Source organism: Scophthalmus maximus, chromosome 3 (genome assembly GCF_022379125.1).
Source record: "Scophthalmus maximus strain ysfricsl-2021 chromosome 3, ASM2237912v1, whole genome shotgun sequence".
Lineage (NCBI taxonomy): Eukaryota > Metazoa > Chordata > Actinopteri > Pleuronectiformes > Scophthalmidae > Scophthalmus > Scophthalmus maximus.
The window spans coordinates 7,078,412-7,094,318 of record NC_061517.1 but is presented as its reverse complement, the minus strand read 5'-3'; the positions used below and the strand labels follow the sequence as shown (position 1 = coordinate 7,094,318).

Sequence of the window (15,907 nt, the reverse complement as noted above, 5' to 3'; positions counted from 1 at the left end):
TGACAAGATAATTAACCTGCGATCATATGAAGCTATGAGATAATTAACTTGAGATTGTGAATGACGATGTATGAAAGAAAATGATTGTGGCTTTGAGGTGATTACGTCTTTTATCCCAGAAGCACTAACACAAGTGAATCGACGTTTCGCCTTGAGAAACTGAGCTTTTTGTTTATTCTTGAAAAGACATTTACCCTTTTATCAAAAGAAGAAGAACAGGTTTGTGTGTTGGTTAGAATAAGAGACAAATGACTAACACTAACGCAGAAAACACACACATATATATATATATATATATATATATATATAGTGACGCCCCGCTGCCTCAGAGAGATGAGCCACAGTCACAGATACAAAGAAAAAAAATTGAGACAAACAGGTGAGAAAAAAAAGTCACACGTACAATAAATTGTCAAAAAGAAGAATTATGCTTTATTTTATCATTAATCTTATATACAGACATTTACAGCCTTCTTATCTAGCAACTGAAGTTATGGGGATTTCCTGCTGACTAAGACAGTGAAACACAGATATGTCAATTATTAAAAGACTCTGTCCAGTTGTGCTTCTAGTCTGAGAGAATATACGTTGTACAGTAGATATATCTATATATCAAAGAAGAAGCAGGGTCGTCGGTTTGAAAACACAGAGACTTTTCAGCGATCATTTCTCCTGCATTTGCTAAACACTAAAAACACAATAAGCACATCTCCCACTCCTTTGGTTTTTCTGGATCTTTCTGGAATATTTTTTACTTGAGATGATTCTGTAGATGTAAATCTTTACGAGACAGAGACGCAGCGATGCCACCCTGCGGCCTGCAGGTATACGAACACGAAGAGTCGATCTGAGCGAGACGGACGTTATTCAGTTCCTCTCTTCCACAGAACTTAAAACTGTACTTGTTTTTAGGACAAAAGGAAGCAACAGCAAATATAGTTGAGTGTATCTACAGAGCTCAAGCACCACATTGAAAATGTTACTGTCATTTTTTAGTTTATGGCGTTCTGCATCTGGCGAATCACAGCAAGCTTCCCAAACACATTAATGTCTCATTTATTTCAGATAGCGAGTAAAATACGGTCGAAGCACATGATGTGAATTTGTTTCTTCAATATGAAAACAATATATTTAGAAATGACTGGTTAGGTGTGTGTTTGTATTCTAGGCAGGTTGGAGATTATGAACACCGCGTCTGACCCACATCTCAGGCCAGACTTAATGCAGATGTTGTGAAAATGCAGATGTTGTTAAAATGTGCAGCTGTTTGGTTCTGACAAGTGTGAATTATTAATTGACCCATTTCGCTCTGCATGGGGGGGAGGGGGGGCAGTTTGTTACCACAGGGTGGGTTAACAAGGTAATGTGCAGTCAATGCAAGAGTGGTGAGGTGAGGTGATCACTTCCTCGTCCTCCTCCTCCTCTTCCTCCTCCTCCTCCTCCTCACAGCCTCAGAGTCAGGATCCCAGTCAGAGAGGCCAAGAGGAGGTGAGGTGATGATACTGAAACAGCATTTGCTGTTGCTAATTTCGTGATCTGGTGTCTTTTTCGTACTTTGTCTATATCTCTTTCTTCATCCGTCTTATCCATGGTTTCCTTTTTCTCCTCCTCTTCCTTCACGTCCTCCTTCTCCTTCTCCTTCTCCTCCTCCTCCAAAGTTTCATCGACCCTCTCCTCCTCCCCCAGTGTCGTTGAGTGGACATCTGTAGGCGGTGTGCCTGGGGCAGGGGTGTCCTCAGAGTCCCCTGGGGCAGCGGAGGAGGTGGTGGTGGTGGTGGAGGTGACAGGCTGGACATCAGTTGTTACAGGAGGAGGAACGGCCGCCGCCTCGTCCTCCTCCTCCTCCTCCTCGTCATCCCCCTGCCCTTCAGGGTGAATGGAGGGATCGGATGTCGCTGGAGGAGGAACAACTGTCGCCCAGTCTGCGTCGTCGTCGTCGTCTTCATCCTCATCATCATCTTCATCCTCCACAGAGTCGGCAACTAGACGACACAGCAGGAGAAAATGACTTTTTATAACCTCAGATCGTCTCACGATGTGTAACACTCAGGGCAGCATATTAGGATCATTGGTCAAATCAATTAAACATTCAGCCTATAAAAAATATAATAGTATATATATAGTTCCCAGAGAGACTTTTGCTAGAGCAACACTTCAAAATATAAAGATATTCCGGTTATTTTGATGTAAAACAAAGAAAAGCAGCCGATTAGCACAATGACAGACATCGAAGCATTGGTAGGATTTAAACAATGAACTTATTATCAATATTGTTGAGATGAATTTTATCAAAAAACAAATCTCTTGAATTAAATCTGTCTCTACGTTTTTTCTTCCATGTCAATCTCAGTCTCGTCTCCCTGGGCTTCTGTAGAAAAGCAGCAAACATATCAATATTTTCATTATTGATTAATCGATTGTTGAAGTAGAAGAAGAAGTAGAGTAGAACTGCACCCATTCATCAATTAGTCGATAATCAGCAACCCTTCTGATAATTGATTCATTATTTTTGTCTTTTTCCAAACGAAACCTCTAAACATCACCTGTCTGCTGCTTCTCAAATGTGATCATTTGCTGCTTTTATCAGTCTCATATTCTTGCAAACTGAATTTGATGAATTTAATGGGTTGTTGGCTTTGTTGACGATGTCTCCTCAGGCTCGAGGACTGCTCCAGTTTTACAGACTTAATTGAGTTTGCAGAATGAGCAATTAGTTGCAGCTCGATGTGACAGAGGAGTGACAGAGAGCGCGTCGCACCGCAGAGGTTGTTTTCACACTTCTGCAGGTTTTCAGGACATCTGGAGCACCAGTCGCCTTCAACGTACGGCCTCTCGTCTTCGTAGTTCCCTCTGAGGACACAAAGGTCGGACACCGAATAATTCATGTGTTTTATTGTCTCATAACTTAAATCAACACAAACATATTCACATAGTCACACACACAAACGAGAAGTGAGTGAAAACATCACTGTCCACAAGGGGGAGCTCTGGTTTAACAGGAGCAATGATGCAGTGGTGGCAGTTTTGGTAGTGCACTGAGAAAACAGTAGTACTATACTGGTAATATAAATAGTAGTAGTAGAAGTGGTAGTACCGTACTGGTAACAGAGGTAAAGAGAGTAGTAGTAGTAGAAGTGGTAGTACTGTAGTGTCAACAGAAGTAAAGATATTAGTAGTAGTAATAATAATAATAATACAGTTTATTTATAGAGCACTTTTCACCGCTAAAAGCAATCTCAAAGTAGTAGTAGTAGTAGAAGTGGTAGTACTGTACTGGTAACAGAAGTAAAGATAGTAGTAGTAGTGGTAGTAGAAGTGGTAGTACTGTAGTCGTAACAGAAGTAAAGATAGTAGTAGTAGTAGTAGTAGAAGTGGTAGTATTGTACTGGTAACAGAAGTAAAGATAGTAGTAGTAGTAGTAGAAGTGGTAGTACTGTAGTGGTAACAGAAGTAAATAGTTGTTGTAGTACAAATAAAGGAGCAGCAGTAACAGAAATACTTGTGGTAGTAGTAGTAGTAGTAGTAGTGGTATATGATTAAAGAAAGAGTAGTTAGTCTGCATGTTCATACTGTTGTACTTCTAGATATTATAGTGCTACTAATAGTAGAAACAATAGTATAAGAAGTAGTTGTAGTACTGCCAATAGTTTGGTTGATAGAAACAATAGTATGTCAGAGTGTCAGTGATAGTGGCAGCGGTGCTAGTTGTAGTTGCAATAGTTGTAGTAGTAATATTAGTAGCAATAATACAAAAATAGTAGTTATTGTAGTTGTGTAATAATATATTAGAAATAGTGGTGGTAGTAGTAGTATTAGTATAAATAGCAGTAATGCTTTGTTAGTGGTAGTATGTTGCAGTAGTAATAGTGGTGGTAGAATAATTGGTGGTAGCACTACTAATAGTTGTCGTACTGTAGTTGTAGTGGTAGAAGTGCAGTTGTTCACTACTAGTGGTGCTGCAGTAGTAATATAAGTAGTAGTAGTAGTAGTAGTAGTAGTAAAAGCACTGTCGAAGTAGTAGTACTGACGCTGGGTAGTAGTTGCAGACGAGGAAGGAGACCCTCTCCCACTCCAGTCCGTCCATATTGTTACAGAGATGGAAGGCACAGCCGACTCTGTGTGTGTCTGCCCACACCATCTGTAACACACACACACACACACACACACACACACACACACACACACAGTTTAAATCACAAAGTTCAAATCCAAGTAATCCAGTCCACAGATATTGTGTGTGTGTGCGTGCGTGCGTGCGTGTGTGTGTGTGTGTGTGTGTCTGACCTGTGTATAGTGTCCACACATCTTGTCTTCGTCACAGCTGTTGTTTTGAAATTCGTAGTCCAGATTTTCTACAGTTACATTACAATAATTACATTAGCCCGAATTTTACTACAGTAAAAGAAACAACACCACACTAAATAAATACTCAATTACAAGTAAAGTACAACAGTTAGTACAATGTAAACATTGAACAAGTGCTCCCTCTCTTTTAGCTCTGTGTTTGGTCTCCTCCACCTCCTCAGGACAAACATGTCTCTTTAGCTGCTGAACACACCTTGTTCACCAGCTGCTCTTTCTGCCGTGTGCAGCTGAAGAAGAAAATACTGTTGGGCCCTTTTTTAAGCGAGCTGGGTTTCACAAACAGACCTCACACTCAGAGGAACCAACTCACCCAGGAACCATTTCTCCAGAGCCTCTCTGAGGTCCAGAGACCCGGTGCCGGCGAACAGGTTCTCCCCGGTGTCCTCCAGCTCTGGGTTGTGGTTCCAGATACATTTGGCAGCGTGGCCCTCTGCGATCAGCTTCAGGCTCGGGTCCCATCTCTGAGGGGAACCAGCGGAAGTGATGGGGAAAATTATAGGGAACAAAAAACAAAAAGTTGCAAATTGTTCAATCTAACTCTCAATTCACTCACTGATGTTATCTAAGTTCTAACATCGATATGCTAACATGCTCACAGTGACTCAGTGGGATGTTCAGCAGGTACACCGTTACCCCTAAAGATGGACGACACGTCTCCACTTCCTCCCACTGTACAAAAGTGAAGGTAAAATATCTCATGCGACGCCATCTTGTGCTGATGATGTAATTTGCAGCCAGAGTCTGAGCAGCAGTGATGGTATCGAGGTCCCGCCTCAGCCCGTATTTATAGCATCAAATAACTAATTATGACCAAATTTATCAGAAAGGGGGCGGTGACCATATTTTTAGCTGCTTGACTGGTTAAAATGGGCCGAAACCGTCTACTTAAAAATGTCTGACATCAAGGTAAAAGTGTTGGTTTGGAGAACACAATCCCAAATTCTCCAGACTTTTGTTTTGTTTTGTGGGTCCAGATGATTCACATCAGTCTAACATTGACTCAAAAACTGTTTGTTTTTTTTGTTTTGTTTATTGAATCATCTCTTTTATGGAGCTTTTTACACACAGAAGAAAACACCCAAATATGCATAGAATGGGTGGGAAAGCATAGAACACGTTTCCCTTCATGTCGGTCGTGAAGTGTTGTTGTGATGCGAGTGGAGAAACAAACCTGGATATTCTCCATCATACATAAAACCTAATGAGGCCTCAAGTGTTCACTTATCATCCCACTGAAAGTCTCTGAAGTAAAACATTGAATCGTTGTTCTCAAGACTAACTTGTTTGTTTTGGAATAGTTCAAATCTCCCACCCCCATTTAAACCTGCTTTTAATTAGCGTGATGATATTATTTTGAGGCTGCTCGTGATTTATCATGGTTTTTTTTTTCCATGGCCCATAAAAGACGCTCCAGGAAAAATTCCATACAAATACAGTTGAGCTGTTTTATTAGGATTATATAAAAAATACATTATGTCTTTATATTCCAAAACCAAAAGCAGAACATTGGCGCTAATTCAACGACAGGATGATTTCTGATGTTTGGCCTGTGAACGGTCGAGCGAAGTTCATGTTGACAGACGCCGGCTATGTGAACACTGTTGGAGATGATATGACATTTAATATCATAAGAGGTAAATGTGCAACAACCACAGGAAAAGGAAAAGGAAAGAAACGTTTTGATTTACAAGCAGCATGTTGTGCTCCTTCCCGACTCTGACATCTCTCTCAGATCACATGACTCAGTGAAATCATCACCGTCGTGACCCGACCTCACTGTCATCCAAAGTTATTTCATGCATGAGTGGAATCTGTTCTTTTTGTCTTGTTTCCTTTATTTACAGATAAAAACCAGCTGGTGACAAACCAGATCACGCTCTCTGGGCATTTATTTCCTTCACGCGACATCCTCGTCACCCACGTCTTCCCGACCTCTGACCCTGAACGCAACCTGACCCGGCTTGTCTGAGCTGCATTATTTCCTTTTCATCATGCGTGGGGCTTTAGCAACTGTTGCCTGATAAGAAAATTGAGAATCCAGAAAACGGTGGAGTGTGACAAACATTTACAGAAACCCCAGCATCACGTTTTCCCTGTTTGTGTAGAAACATCTGCCCTTTCACTTCGTCCTTGTCCGTCACTGACACTAACATCCCACTTTAAAATTTAACGTCCAGACAAAAATGGTCCAAAAGCCTGAAAGTGTGAACTTGATGACAGACAGTTTTCCCTGCCTGCGCTTTGTATCAAACGGACAAAGGTACAACTGTTGTCATTTTATCACTGCTGCGGTTTTTGTGTCAATGAATTTAGTTTTTGGGTTGTTTGTATGTGAGAACTTCACCATTAAGATTCTGGTGGATTTCTCAAAATAATGTCTCCTTCATGATTTGGTTCAATTTTCTGTTTATCCGCGGATGTTTATTTACGTCTGACAAGATGTCGGGTCGCCGCAGCAAATCGCCAGATCGTTTTTCTCCTGTTTGTTTGACGCAAAACTACATTGAGCAACTGTTTATGGATATGAGTCTTTTTAATAAGAGATTAAACTATATATGTGTATGTGAAGAGTTTTGAAAGATTTTGGTCCTCAGTCAGTAGGATAGCCACAGACAGTCAGGAGGACACCAAGTGTAAAGAGAATCAGAAAGGAAAACCAAACATCCCCGAAATAATATTATTACTTGTACTATATAAAAATAGATGTCTATTTTGACTCTCTGCACATAACATTTGCCCTGTGCAATATATACATATATATTACATGTATATTATTTATATAGAATAATCCTTATCTGTCACTGTAACCCTGCACTTTGGTATTTAATGCTTCTTTTGCACTTCTGGTTGGATGTCAACTGCATTTCATTGGTTCTGTACTTGTACTCTGCCAAATGACAATAAAGTTGAATCTAATCTAATCTAATCTAATAAGAATTTGGTGAAAGCTTCCCGTGATTGATTGTATGGAACAGATCGACGTCTTTAACTCAGCCGGTTGTCTCTTCTCGTGGTGTGTTGCTAAGATACTGAAAGAATGAACAACAGAACCCTGAGTGAGATTTTGATATCCGTGTGTGTGTGTGTGTGTGTGTGTGTGTGTGTGTGTGTGTGTGTGTGAGTGTGTGTGTGTGTGTGTTTATTTGTTCGGTGATGACACACAACACAAACAATAGTCAGGGGTCTCCTTCACATTCCTCTCTCCTTCTCTCTCTCTCACTCTCTCTCTCTCTCAACATCTGTTCTGTGTTATAACTCTCAGGTCATGTACTGTACATGGTCGTGTACTAACACACGTGCATGCAAATACACACACACACACACACATACACACACACACATTGAAGGTCATGTGATCTGTGAACCTCTCATTTTGTTCCTGTTCAACTTGACAGGATAAATCATTTATGTGCTGATCTATTAGATTGATTTTCTGTTCACAAATCAGGGTCGTTATTAACCAGTGAGCCGCCGCTGTGTTGAAATTTAAACCTGTGATTTGCGCTTCTGCTAATTCACCTGTTTCTGAATCTGTTGTGAGAATTGAAGTATCCAATACGGAGCATACATCTCTGCGACAGGCGTCACCATCTTGCATTTTGGGACGTAAATTTGGAATCAGAGTCGCGCTTCGGTATCGAAGTCCCGCCCCCGTACACTCGCTTGAACGAGCGCAAGTCAGTCGGTCTCAGCTGTCAATCATGACGTCCCAACCCATTTTTACAGCTTGAAATGTCTCATTGCAACCAAACTTATCAGAAACATAAACAAACTACCTACAATGGCAGAAATCATCTTTTGGAAACATTTATTTAACGTGTATTGATTTTTTTTGTTTGTTTAGTTCATCTGTTTACATGGAGGAGGCGGGTAATATGACTTATACTGCAGCCATCCACCAGGGGGCGATCCAGAAGATTTGGCTTCACTTTGGCTGTTGATGTCTGGGTTGTGGTTCCAGATACATTTGATTATAATGCAAGGATACTTAAATCTAAATTATTTTCTAATTATAAATTGATCTCCATAGAAAACATGTTCATGTATTTCACTCTGTGTTATTTTACTTCACAGATTGTTTTTATTAATTTTATGTTTTTTTTTATCATTAGTATGACCACTGCAGGACACCCACTCCCCGCCGTGTACAGTCCTACGTCAACATCAGACAAAGACTGATCTGTCCTTTTCTCCTTCAATAATGGGAGATATTGTTTAAATGGACCGTCCCCGCTATTCAGTTTATTATTTCACATCATTTGAGATGTTTATTTGAATTTTTGTCAGTGGAGATTGATGCCAGTTTTCTTTTTCTGGTTTTCAGTTCTGTCAAATATCAGCTTGTGCGTCTAAGCGCCAGTAATACTGGATTTCAGTACAGATGATGAAATTAGGGTTAATCACAGTGCCGCAGTATTACAGTATTAAAGTATTACAGTGTAATCCTGCTGAGTGGATTTCACATTCGCCACAGGTTTGTTCTCTCGGTTCTGCTTCGGGCTCTAATTCAGTCTGAACCTCAGCAGGAAGGTTTCAGCTCGTTCGCCGTCACAGACCCCGATTGTGTCAAGTCACAAGCTGCACCAGTGCAGTCTGAACTGGCTTGTGTTGATCTGCTCAGAGTGATTTCTGGTTTTATAGATATTTTTCTTGCCTAAAGGATCCACAGCCTGTCGTCTGTAATTTCCTCCTGCACACTGACCTCGCTCCACGTCTCACTTTGTCCACATTGTTTTACTCTCCCATTTTTTTTTTTTACAGCAACTCTTCTTTCCCTCCTCCTCTCTTTTTTTCTGTCACTTTCCTCCTCTCCTCCCCTCGTTTCCTCCTCCTCCCCATCCCTTCTTCTTATCTCCCTGTATCTCAGTTGTGCTTCTTTGTCCCCCTTTTGTCACTCTGCCTCATCCACCTGTCCTCTTTCCCTCCTCGGATGCTTCCTTCCTCTCCCCTTCCTCCTTCATCCTCCCTTCCCTCGCTCCGTCCCTCGTCTCTCTCTTTCTCTACAGTCCCGAAAGAAAAACACGAATATGGAAATGTCCCAGTGGGACTTCCAGACTGTCGACCACTCCAGGTCCACGCACCAGTATGAACACAAACACAAAGACGCACACACATTCCTCTGGACGCTCATTCATTCCCTACCTAATTTTCACTCCTCTCTCTGTCTAAACATTGTGCTCCCTCTCTTCGTCTCTCAGCGCCTTCCCAACAGTCTTCCCCCTCTGTTGCTCAACCCCGAGGCTGACTCCCCTCCCTGTCTGTCTTAGACGATGATTTCCCTGCTGCATTCCTCTTCTTGAACTCACGTTATTAACTGGACGGAGTCTGAGGAAGGAAACACCCGTCTGTTCCTGGAACCCAGGCCTCGGTTTACTCAGCGTTTCTACGCCGTCTCTCGCAAAAAAAAAAGAGAAGAAAAGAGGCGATCCGAATCTGCTAACCTGTGCATTCGAGCGATTTGTATTAGGTCATGAGTAGAGCAACATTGTTGTCATTAATTGTCTGTTTCTCAGTAAATCATGTGAAAAAAATAAGGCTTTCAGAGACATTTTATCTCTTCGTGATGAAATATGGAAAACAAACTGATGGTTCAGATTACGAAGAATCCTAATCTTCTTCTCCCGGCCTCTGGCGCCGGCTGCTCGCTCATCTCCACGGTGCGGACAGCAACGTGTCCCCATCTGCTCTGGCCCTTTGTTTTATTGACTGTAGCTCTTTGACAGCTGGGTGGTGGCAGTTAAAGTTCACTGAAACTGAATTTGACAAAAAAAAAAATCTTGATAGAAAAGGCTTCATGCCAAAAGAGCACTGGAAGTTATTATGGCTTTTATCAGAAAGGGAACAAGCTTGATGTAAGACTGGAACGACCGCAGTCAGACAGCAGTTGTGATGTTTTACCATAGATACAGTTAAAAGAGGATATCTGTCATCTTCATACCTCCATCAGGAGGTATGAAGATGACAGATATGCAACCAGAACAACAGGCCAGCCTCCGCCTGCCCAAAGCTGTGAGTTGGAGGTCAGTTTTTATCTGACCTCCAACTCACCTGTCCTCCTCTCTTCGCCCTGTCGAAGCAGGGACCATGTTTGAATAAGTCTGCGATATATACCCCTGTAACGCTGCTTTCAGACGTGCACTGAAGTCCAGACAAGTTTCCGTAGGGGCTGTATGTAAGAACGCAGAAGCCCCAAAATCAACCTCCATTTGTTTTCATGTCCGTTCCCCGCCAGCAGCTGGTTAGCCTAGCTTAGCATAAAGAGTGGGGCAACAAAATCCACCTGCCAGCAGCTCCAACGTTCACAGGTTCATGCTGTACCTCATTTGTTTGATCCCCATAAAACCAGTGTGAGAATGATATTTTTTGGCGAGGTCAAAGTAAAGCAGTTTTATGAAATGCAACTTAATTCACGGCAAGAATGTAAATTCAAATTTCATTTTTCCAAATTCAGGACCCAAGTTTATCAAAACAAAGCAACTGTCCAATCGTCGACTATAGTGAGTGAAGAAAAATGGAAAAAGCTGTTCGAATTTGAAAACAAGGGAGAAAAGAAAACTCAGATGAGAACAAAGATAATTAGAACAAGACAGAGCAAGTGCATGACAAATACAACAAACAGCGCCAAAGCTTACGTGTGTGTTTGTGTGTTTTTTTCGTTCTGAGCCCAAAGAAAATGAAGCCGACAGAATAAGATAGAAGGAAAACACATGGGAGAAGGACGAATCTACATTATGTTAGTACATTTGGATCGGCTCTGTTATGGAGGATAAACTGTACGAACGGACACCACAAAGACTTCCTCTTTTCTTGACTTCTGTCCTCCTCTCTTTTTTTTGTCTACATCCTCCTTCCTCTTTTTTCAATGACGTCATTAGATCTGAACCTCGTCCTGTCTTGTCAGCAAGAGGAATCTTCTGGACAAAGTTCAGTAAAATCTTAAATCAAGACTAATTTCTGGACGCTGCGATCCCACAGTTCAATGCAGGACAGACACGAAGGAGTGACTCGCAGCTGGAGACCATTAGAATAAATTGTGGACAAATGAGACATCATAGGGAAAAAATATATTACATCAGTGTAGAATCATCTCTCGTGGTTCCTGTAGAGATTTGAGTCTCCTTCACACATCGTCTGCTGTTCTGTGTCCTGCGTTATTAAAATGTTCATTCATTTCTTGTATATTACATTTTCCAATCTGTGAAGATGAATATAAATTGCGTTACTGTGAAATATTAGTATATACAGTAGTATGGTACTGGGACCTCCCATCAAAAGAAACGCCCTCACCACACCTTAGTCCACTTGATAAGTTTCTCTCAGTATCAGAATGCCTCTAACTTTTGAGCAAAGATTGTCTAAAATTGCTTCATGAACCCAAAAATAATGTATCTCCAAAGTATCTCCTTAATCATATCACACACCTTTAGGCTGTACTTAGGGATTAATCACCTTTTGATAACATAATTCCTTATGTGATTTATTTTTTCACTTCCAACATCCATTCTAGAGTATAGATTGAGGGCGTCGCAAAGTTCATTAGGAATAAACTCATATCGAACCAAACCACGCAACACGTGACACCAAACCAAAACCACAAAATCATAAACAAAGTGCTTACAGTGCACATGCTCACTTTTAGTCTTCAACCAAACCTCTAAAATTACAAAGCTTTTGGCAGATGCCCGTGGTATGGGGCTCGGCATTGGCCGATCATAGAATTTCAGGGGGTTTCTCACAAAATTGTTGTTGCTGCTCGGGGGGCCGCAGGCAATCGCCTGCTTAACCATACCCTGTTGAGATGCCCCTGCTCTTTGGAGACCATGAATATCCGGAGGCAGAAGTTATAGGACTAATAGGACTTGATCCTGCGCCGGCTCCATTGTACAAAGTCTGAGTTATTTACCTTTGAGCTGAAATGCAAAGAGTCAAAGTGCTGAAAACAGCTATTGGTAGAATGCAAATATGATGCAGTGACGTCATGAACATGCTTAGAGGTGAATTTTGGCTCCTCAACAGTTCCTCAGTTTCATTCATTGATTCTCCATTCTCAGTCCAGACATTTGTTGTCGGTCTACATCTTGTTATCAAAGAGATTTGTTGACATTCAGAAAAATATCGAACTTATAACTCATGTACACCCACAGCGATAATGTAAGAGGATTGCTTACCTCCTGAATTAAAATGTATTCATATGTGCACTGTTAATGACAGATTTGTTTTAATCTTAATCAGGCAGTTGGAAGTAGAGAATGAAAGAAAATATGAGATACGTTTCAAGCTCATGAGGACAGTTATTGTTCGTTTCGGGCATCTTCAGGTCCAAAGTCCCTTATAAATGTGTCTATGTATATTACAAATACTAAGGTTTTGTTTTAGGGTTAGTGTGATACAGTTCGATCCAGATACTTGCAGTGTGACGAGCGGAGGTGTCGAGATATCAGATCATCGCCATACAATGAAACTCAATGACTGCTGCCAAATTAGATCAGCGAAACTCAACAGCAGCGTCTCTTTCCTGAGTATAATGACATGAGTGTGTGACGTCTTGGGAACCGTGGATTCTTCGCTGTCTGCTGTTCGCTCTGACTCCTACGGTTAAACTGGTCTCTGTTGAAGGGGCTCGGAAACCTCAGGGTAGTGTGGACGCCAGATGTCGACCTAGCAAAAGTGCACTTTAAAACTAAAACACATCAGAGTGGACACAGCCTCAAATTTCGCAGCTTTAAAAGTTTACATTGAAATGTAGAATCGTGTTCCTCCCGTAGTCGAGAGACACGCAGTATTGAAAAGGAGACTCCACATTGACTGTAGGTGTGAATGTGAGCTTGGATGGTTGTTTGTCCCTGTGATGGACTGGCGACCTGTCCAGGGTGAACCCCGCCTCTCGCCCATTGTCAGCTGGGATTGGCTCCAGCCCCAATGCAACCTTCAAAGCTTAAGCGGTATAGATAATGGATGGATGCATCGATGGATGGATGGATGCAGAATCTTACATCGGCAGCAGGCTTATGCCTGTTATAACAGAAGGTGTTGCAACAGGGTAAAGAAAGCACACAATTGCCCGTGGCCCCCGAGCTGAGCGGGGCCCCCTGAGAACAGCTGATTACGTTGGTCCATGAAAAATGACAAGTTCTTTTGTGAACCCCCTTAAATTCAGGAGACTGCATCAACACCACGGTCAGGAATGGTTGTCGATTCAACTCCAACAACTACCAGTTCATTGGTAGACTAGCTTCTGTCTTTACTGTTATTGTTCTGCATGAACGGCAGATATTATAGGCTATCGCTTTCAACTTGCGTGCATGTCTTACGGTGTACAAAGCGTTAACATAAACTAGGATGTTGCCCAGCCCCCTTTGCCTGCGGGCGCCTGAAGTCCCTTGGAACGCCCCTGTCACTGACATTCCCCAGTTGTGCAAGCTGTAAGATATTCAGCTGTAAATAAAGGCTTATTTCTCAAGACCAAATCAGACTTTGGTCGGATCTAATTAGTTCAGGAATCATTTGGTGACTTTTCCATGAGCAATTAGTTCATAACAGAAAAACAAGTGGGAGATTAAAATGTGTCCAGTCTGTATTTCTGCAGCTGTAGTCAGGGAGGAAACTGTCATGTGAGAGAAGGACGCTGACATTTTTTGGAGGATATTAGCTCATCTCATCTCTCTGGCCCTCTTCCCTTTTGTCTGATGGCTGACGTTACTGTATGATGACTTAAATCAGCTCTGACATGCCCTGCAGGCTGCAGGTGTCTTACCAGCGGCATCATGGCTGAGGCGCTGGGCGAAACCTGTCCTCTGTAGTGGTTGTGAAGCTCCACCAGCAGCTCCTCTTGCTCCTCGTTCAGAAAGCTCCAGGCTCCAGGAACCAACAAGGAGCCCAGCAGCAGCACCAGCCACCTTGCCCGGAGAGGGGCTCCCCTCGGCGGGCAGACGCCGCGGCACGTGGACGCCCCACTCATCCTGGAGCTCCTGAAGGCTCGATCCTGCTTAGTCCATTGGGTCGAGGCCCCCAACTGGGTGGAGAACCCCTGGAGCTCTGAGAAGCTCCGCTGGTGCATGATGGGAAACGGAGTCCTGAGGGGGATGTATCCTCAAGCGGTCAGTCCGGCGTCCAGTCAAGAGTGTGCGTGTTTGTGAAAGTGTCCTTCAGTGATCAACAACTGTATGTGTGTGTGTGTGTGTGTGTGTGTGTGTGTACAATAGGCCACTTGTCTGTCTGTGTGAGTGAGTGCATGTGTCTAAGAGTTGGTGAAAGTGTGTGCGTTCTCTCCTCAGTGCCTCCCCCTCTCAGCTCTGCTGATCTCTCTCTTTCTGACCCGGCTTTAAAAGTTAGAGGATCCTCCCCTCCTGTGTGAGTGTGTGTGTGTGTGTGTGGGTGTGTGGGTGTGTGGGTGTGTGACTCTCTCCCACTCCAGTCCGTCCATACTGTTACAGAGATGGAAGGCACAGCCGACTCTGTGTGTGTCTGCTCACACCATCTGTAACACACACACACACACACACACACACACACACGCATGCACGCACACACACACGCACACGCACACACGCACACACACACACACACACACACCACAGTTCACATTTCACAGACTGCACCGACTGGTACGCACAACAACCCCCCCCCCCCCCCCCCCCCATCCTCTCACTCCATATTCTCCATGTCAATCTCTCTCCTCCTCCTCTTCCTCCTCACTCTTTGTCTTTCCCTCCCCATCTCCTGATTTTCTTTCTCCATCTCCCTTCACCCTTTTCTCCTCCTCCTTCAACGTCAGTTTGCTTTATTGGCATGGCATTTAAACAACAGGTTCGATGTTGTTTCAATACTCACACCTCCCCTGTCCTTGTTTGCCATAACGGTTTTCCTGACACATTTCATTGTAAGACGTATGTATGTGACACATAGCAGTCATTTGCATTTGTACAAAAATGATGCCCAAATATCTTGTAAAATGTATATGGGCGCTGCCACCTTGTGCTGGTGATGTCACATGGAGCCAGAGCCAGAGCTGTCGACAAACATTTTTCTGCTACAAGGACCAAGCCTTTTTGGCTACAGTGACGTTTGTTATATCATCGTCAGCATCCCACACGTCCATACCACTGAGATGCACAGCCTTTTGCTTTATTGGCATAATTAAGTATGAAACTGTAAGTATTAATCACAGTTCGCATAGTTTATATCAGACAATAAAAAATACATTACTACATTATGTACAATGATGACAAATGAAGGTATGTTAAAAGATAACTTATAATTCCACACGTTTAGCATTTCTCCCTCCCTCATATCTCTGTTTCTCTGCCTCTGTCAATAAAAAGAAATGTGGGGAAGTCTGGTATGGACACACACACACACACACACACACACACACACACACACTGACTCACTGACCAGCTGATACTGAAACAGTTTGTTAGTGTTTGCTCTGCCCTGGTGTGAAACTCTAGGAGGATTTTTTTCTCTTATGATAAATGACGATGTTAAAAACACAGATAATTGTCAGCTGATTCTGCAGCTCCACTCGTCTTAACAGAGCTTC

The 15,907-nt window shown here is 42.6% G+C and overlaps 1 protein-coding gene across 1 annotated transcript; it reads right to left on the bottom strand.

Moving 5' to 3' along the window:
- Window positions 1–409: 409 nt before the first annotated feature.
- LOC118316226 (peptidase inhibitor 16-like) lies at window positions 410–14,679 on the bottom strand. Its single transcript, XM_035643813.2, has 6 exons — window positions 14,120–14,679; window positions 4,676–4,826; window positions 4,285–4,352; window positions 4,029–4,138; window positions 2,759–2,850; window positions 410–1,982 (listed from the first exon to the last, which is right to left on the bottom strand). The coding sequence occupies exons 1-6, from the start codon at window positions 14,420–14,422 to the stop codon at window positions 1,444–1,446; spliced, it is 1,263 nt and encodes a 420-aa protein (XP_035499706.1). The 5' UTR covers window positions 14,423–14,679; the 3' UTR covers window positions 410–1,443.
- Between the last annotated feature and the right edge of the window lie 1,228 nt (window positions 14,680–15,907).

Excerpts from the sequence above, each read along its gene's own strand:
- LOC118316226 (XM_035643813.2), bottom strand. The coding sequence starts at position 14,422 with ATGCACCAGCGGAGCTTCTCAGAGCTCCAGGGGTTCTCCACCCAGTTG. Across the intron at positions 4,827-14,119 it reads CCTCAGCCATGATGCCGCTG|AGATGGGACCCGAGCCTGAA; the intron begins GTAAGACACCTG and ends GGTTCCCCTCAG. Across the intron at positions 2,851-4,028 it reads GTCTGCAACTACTACCCAGC|AGGGAACTACGAAGACGAGA; the intron begins GTCAGTACTACT and ends TTGTGTCCTCAG.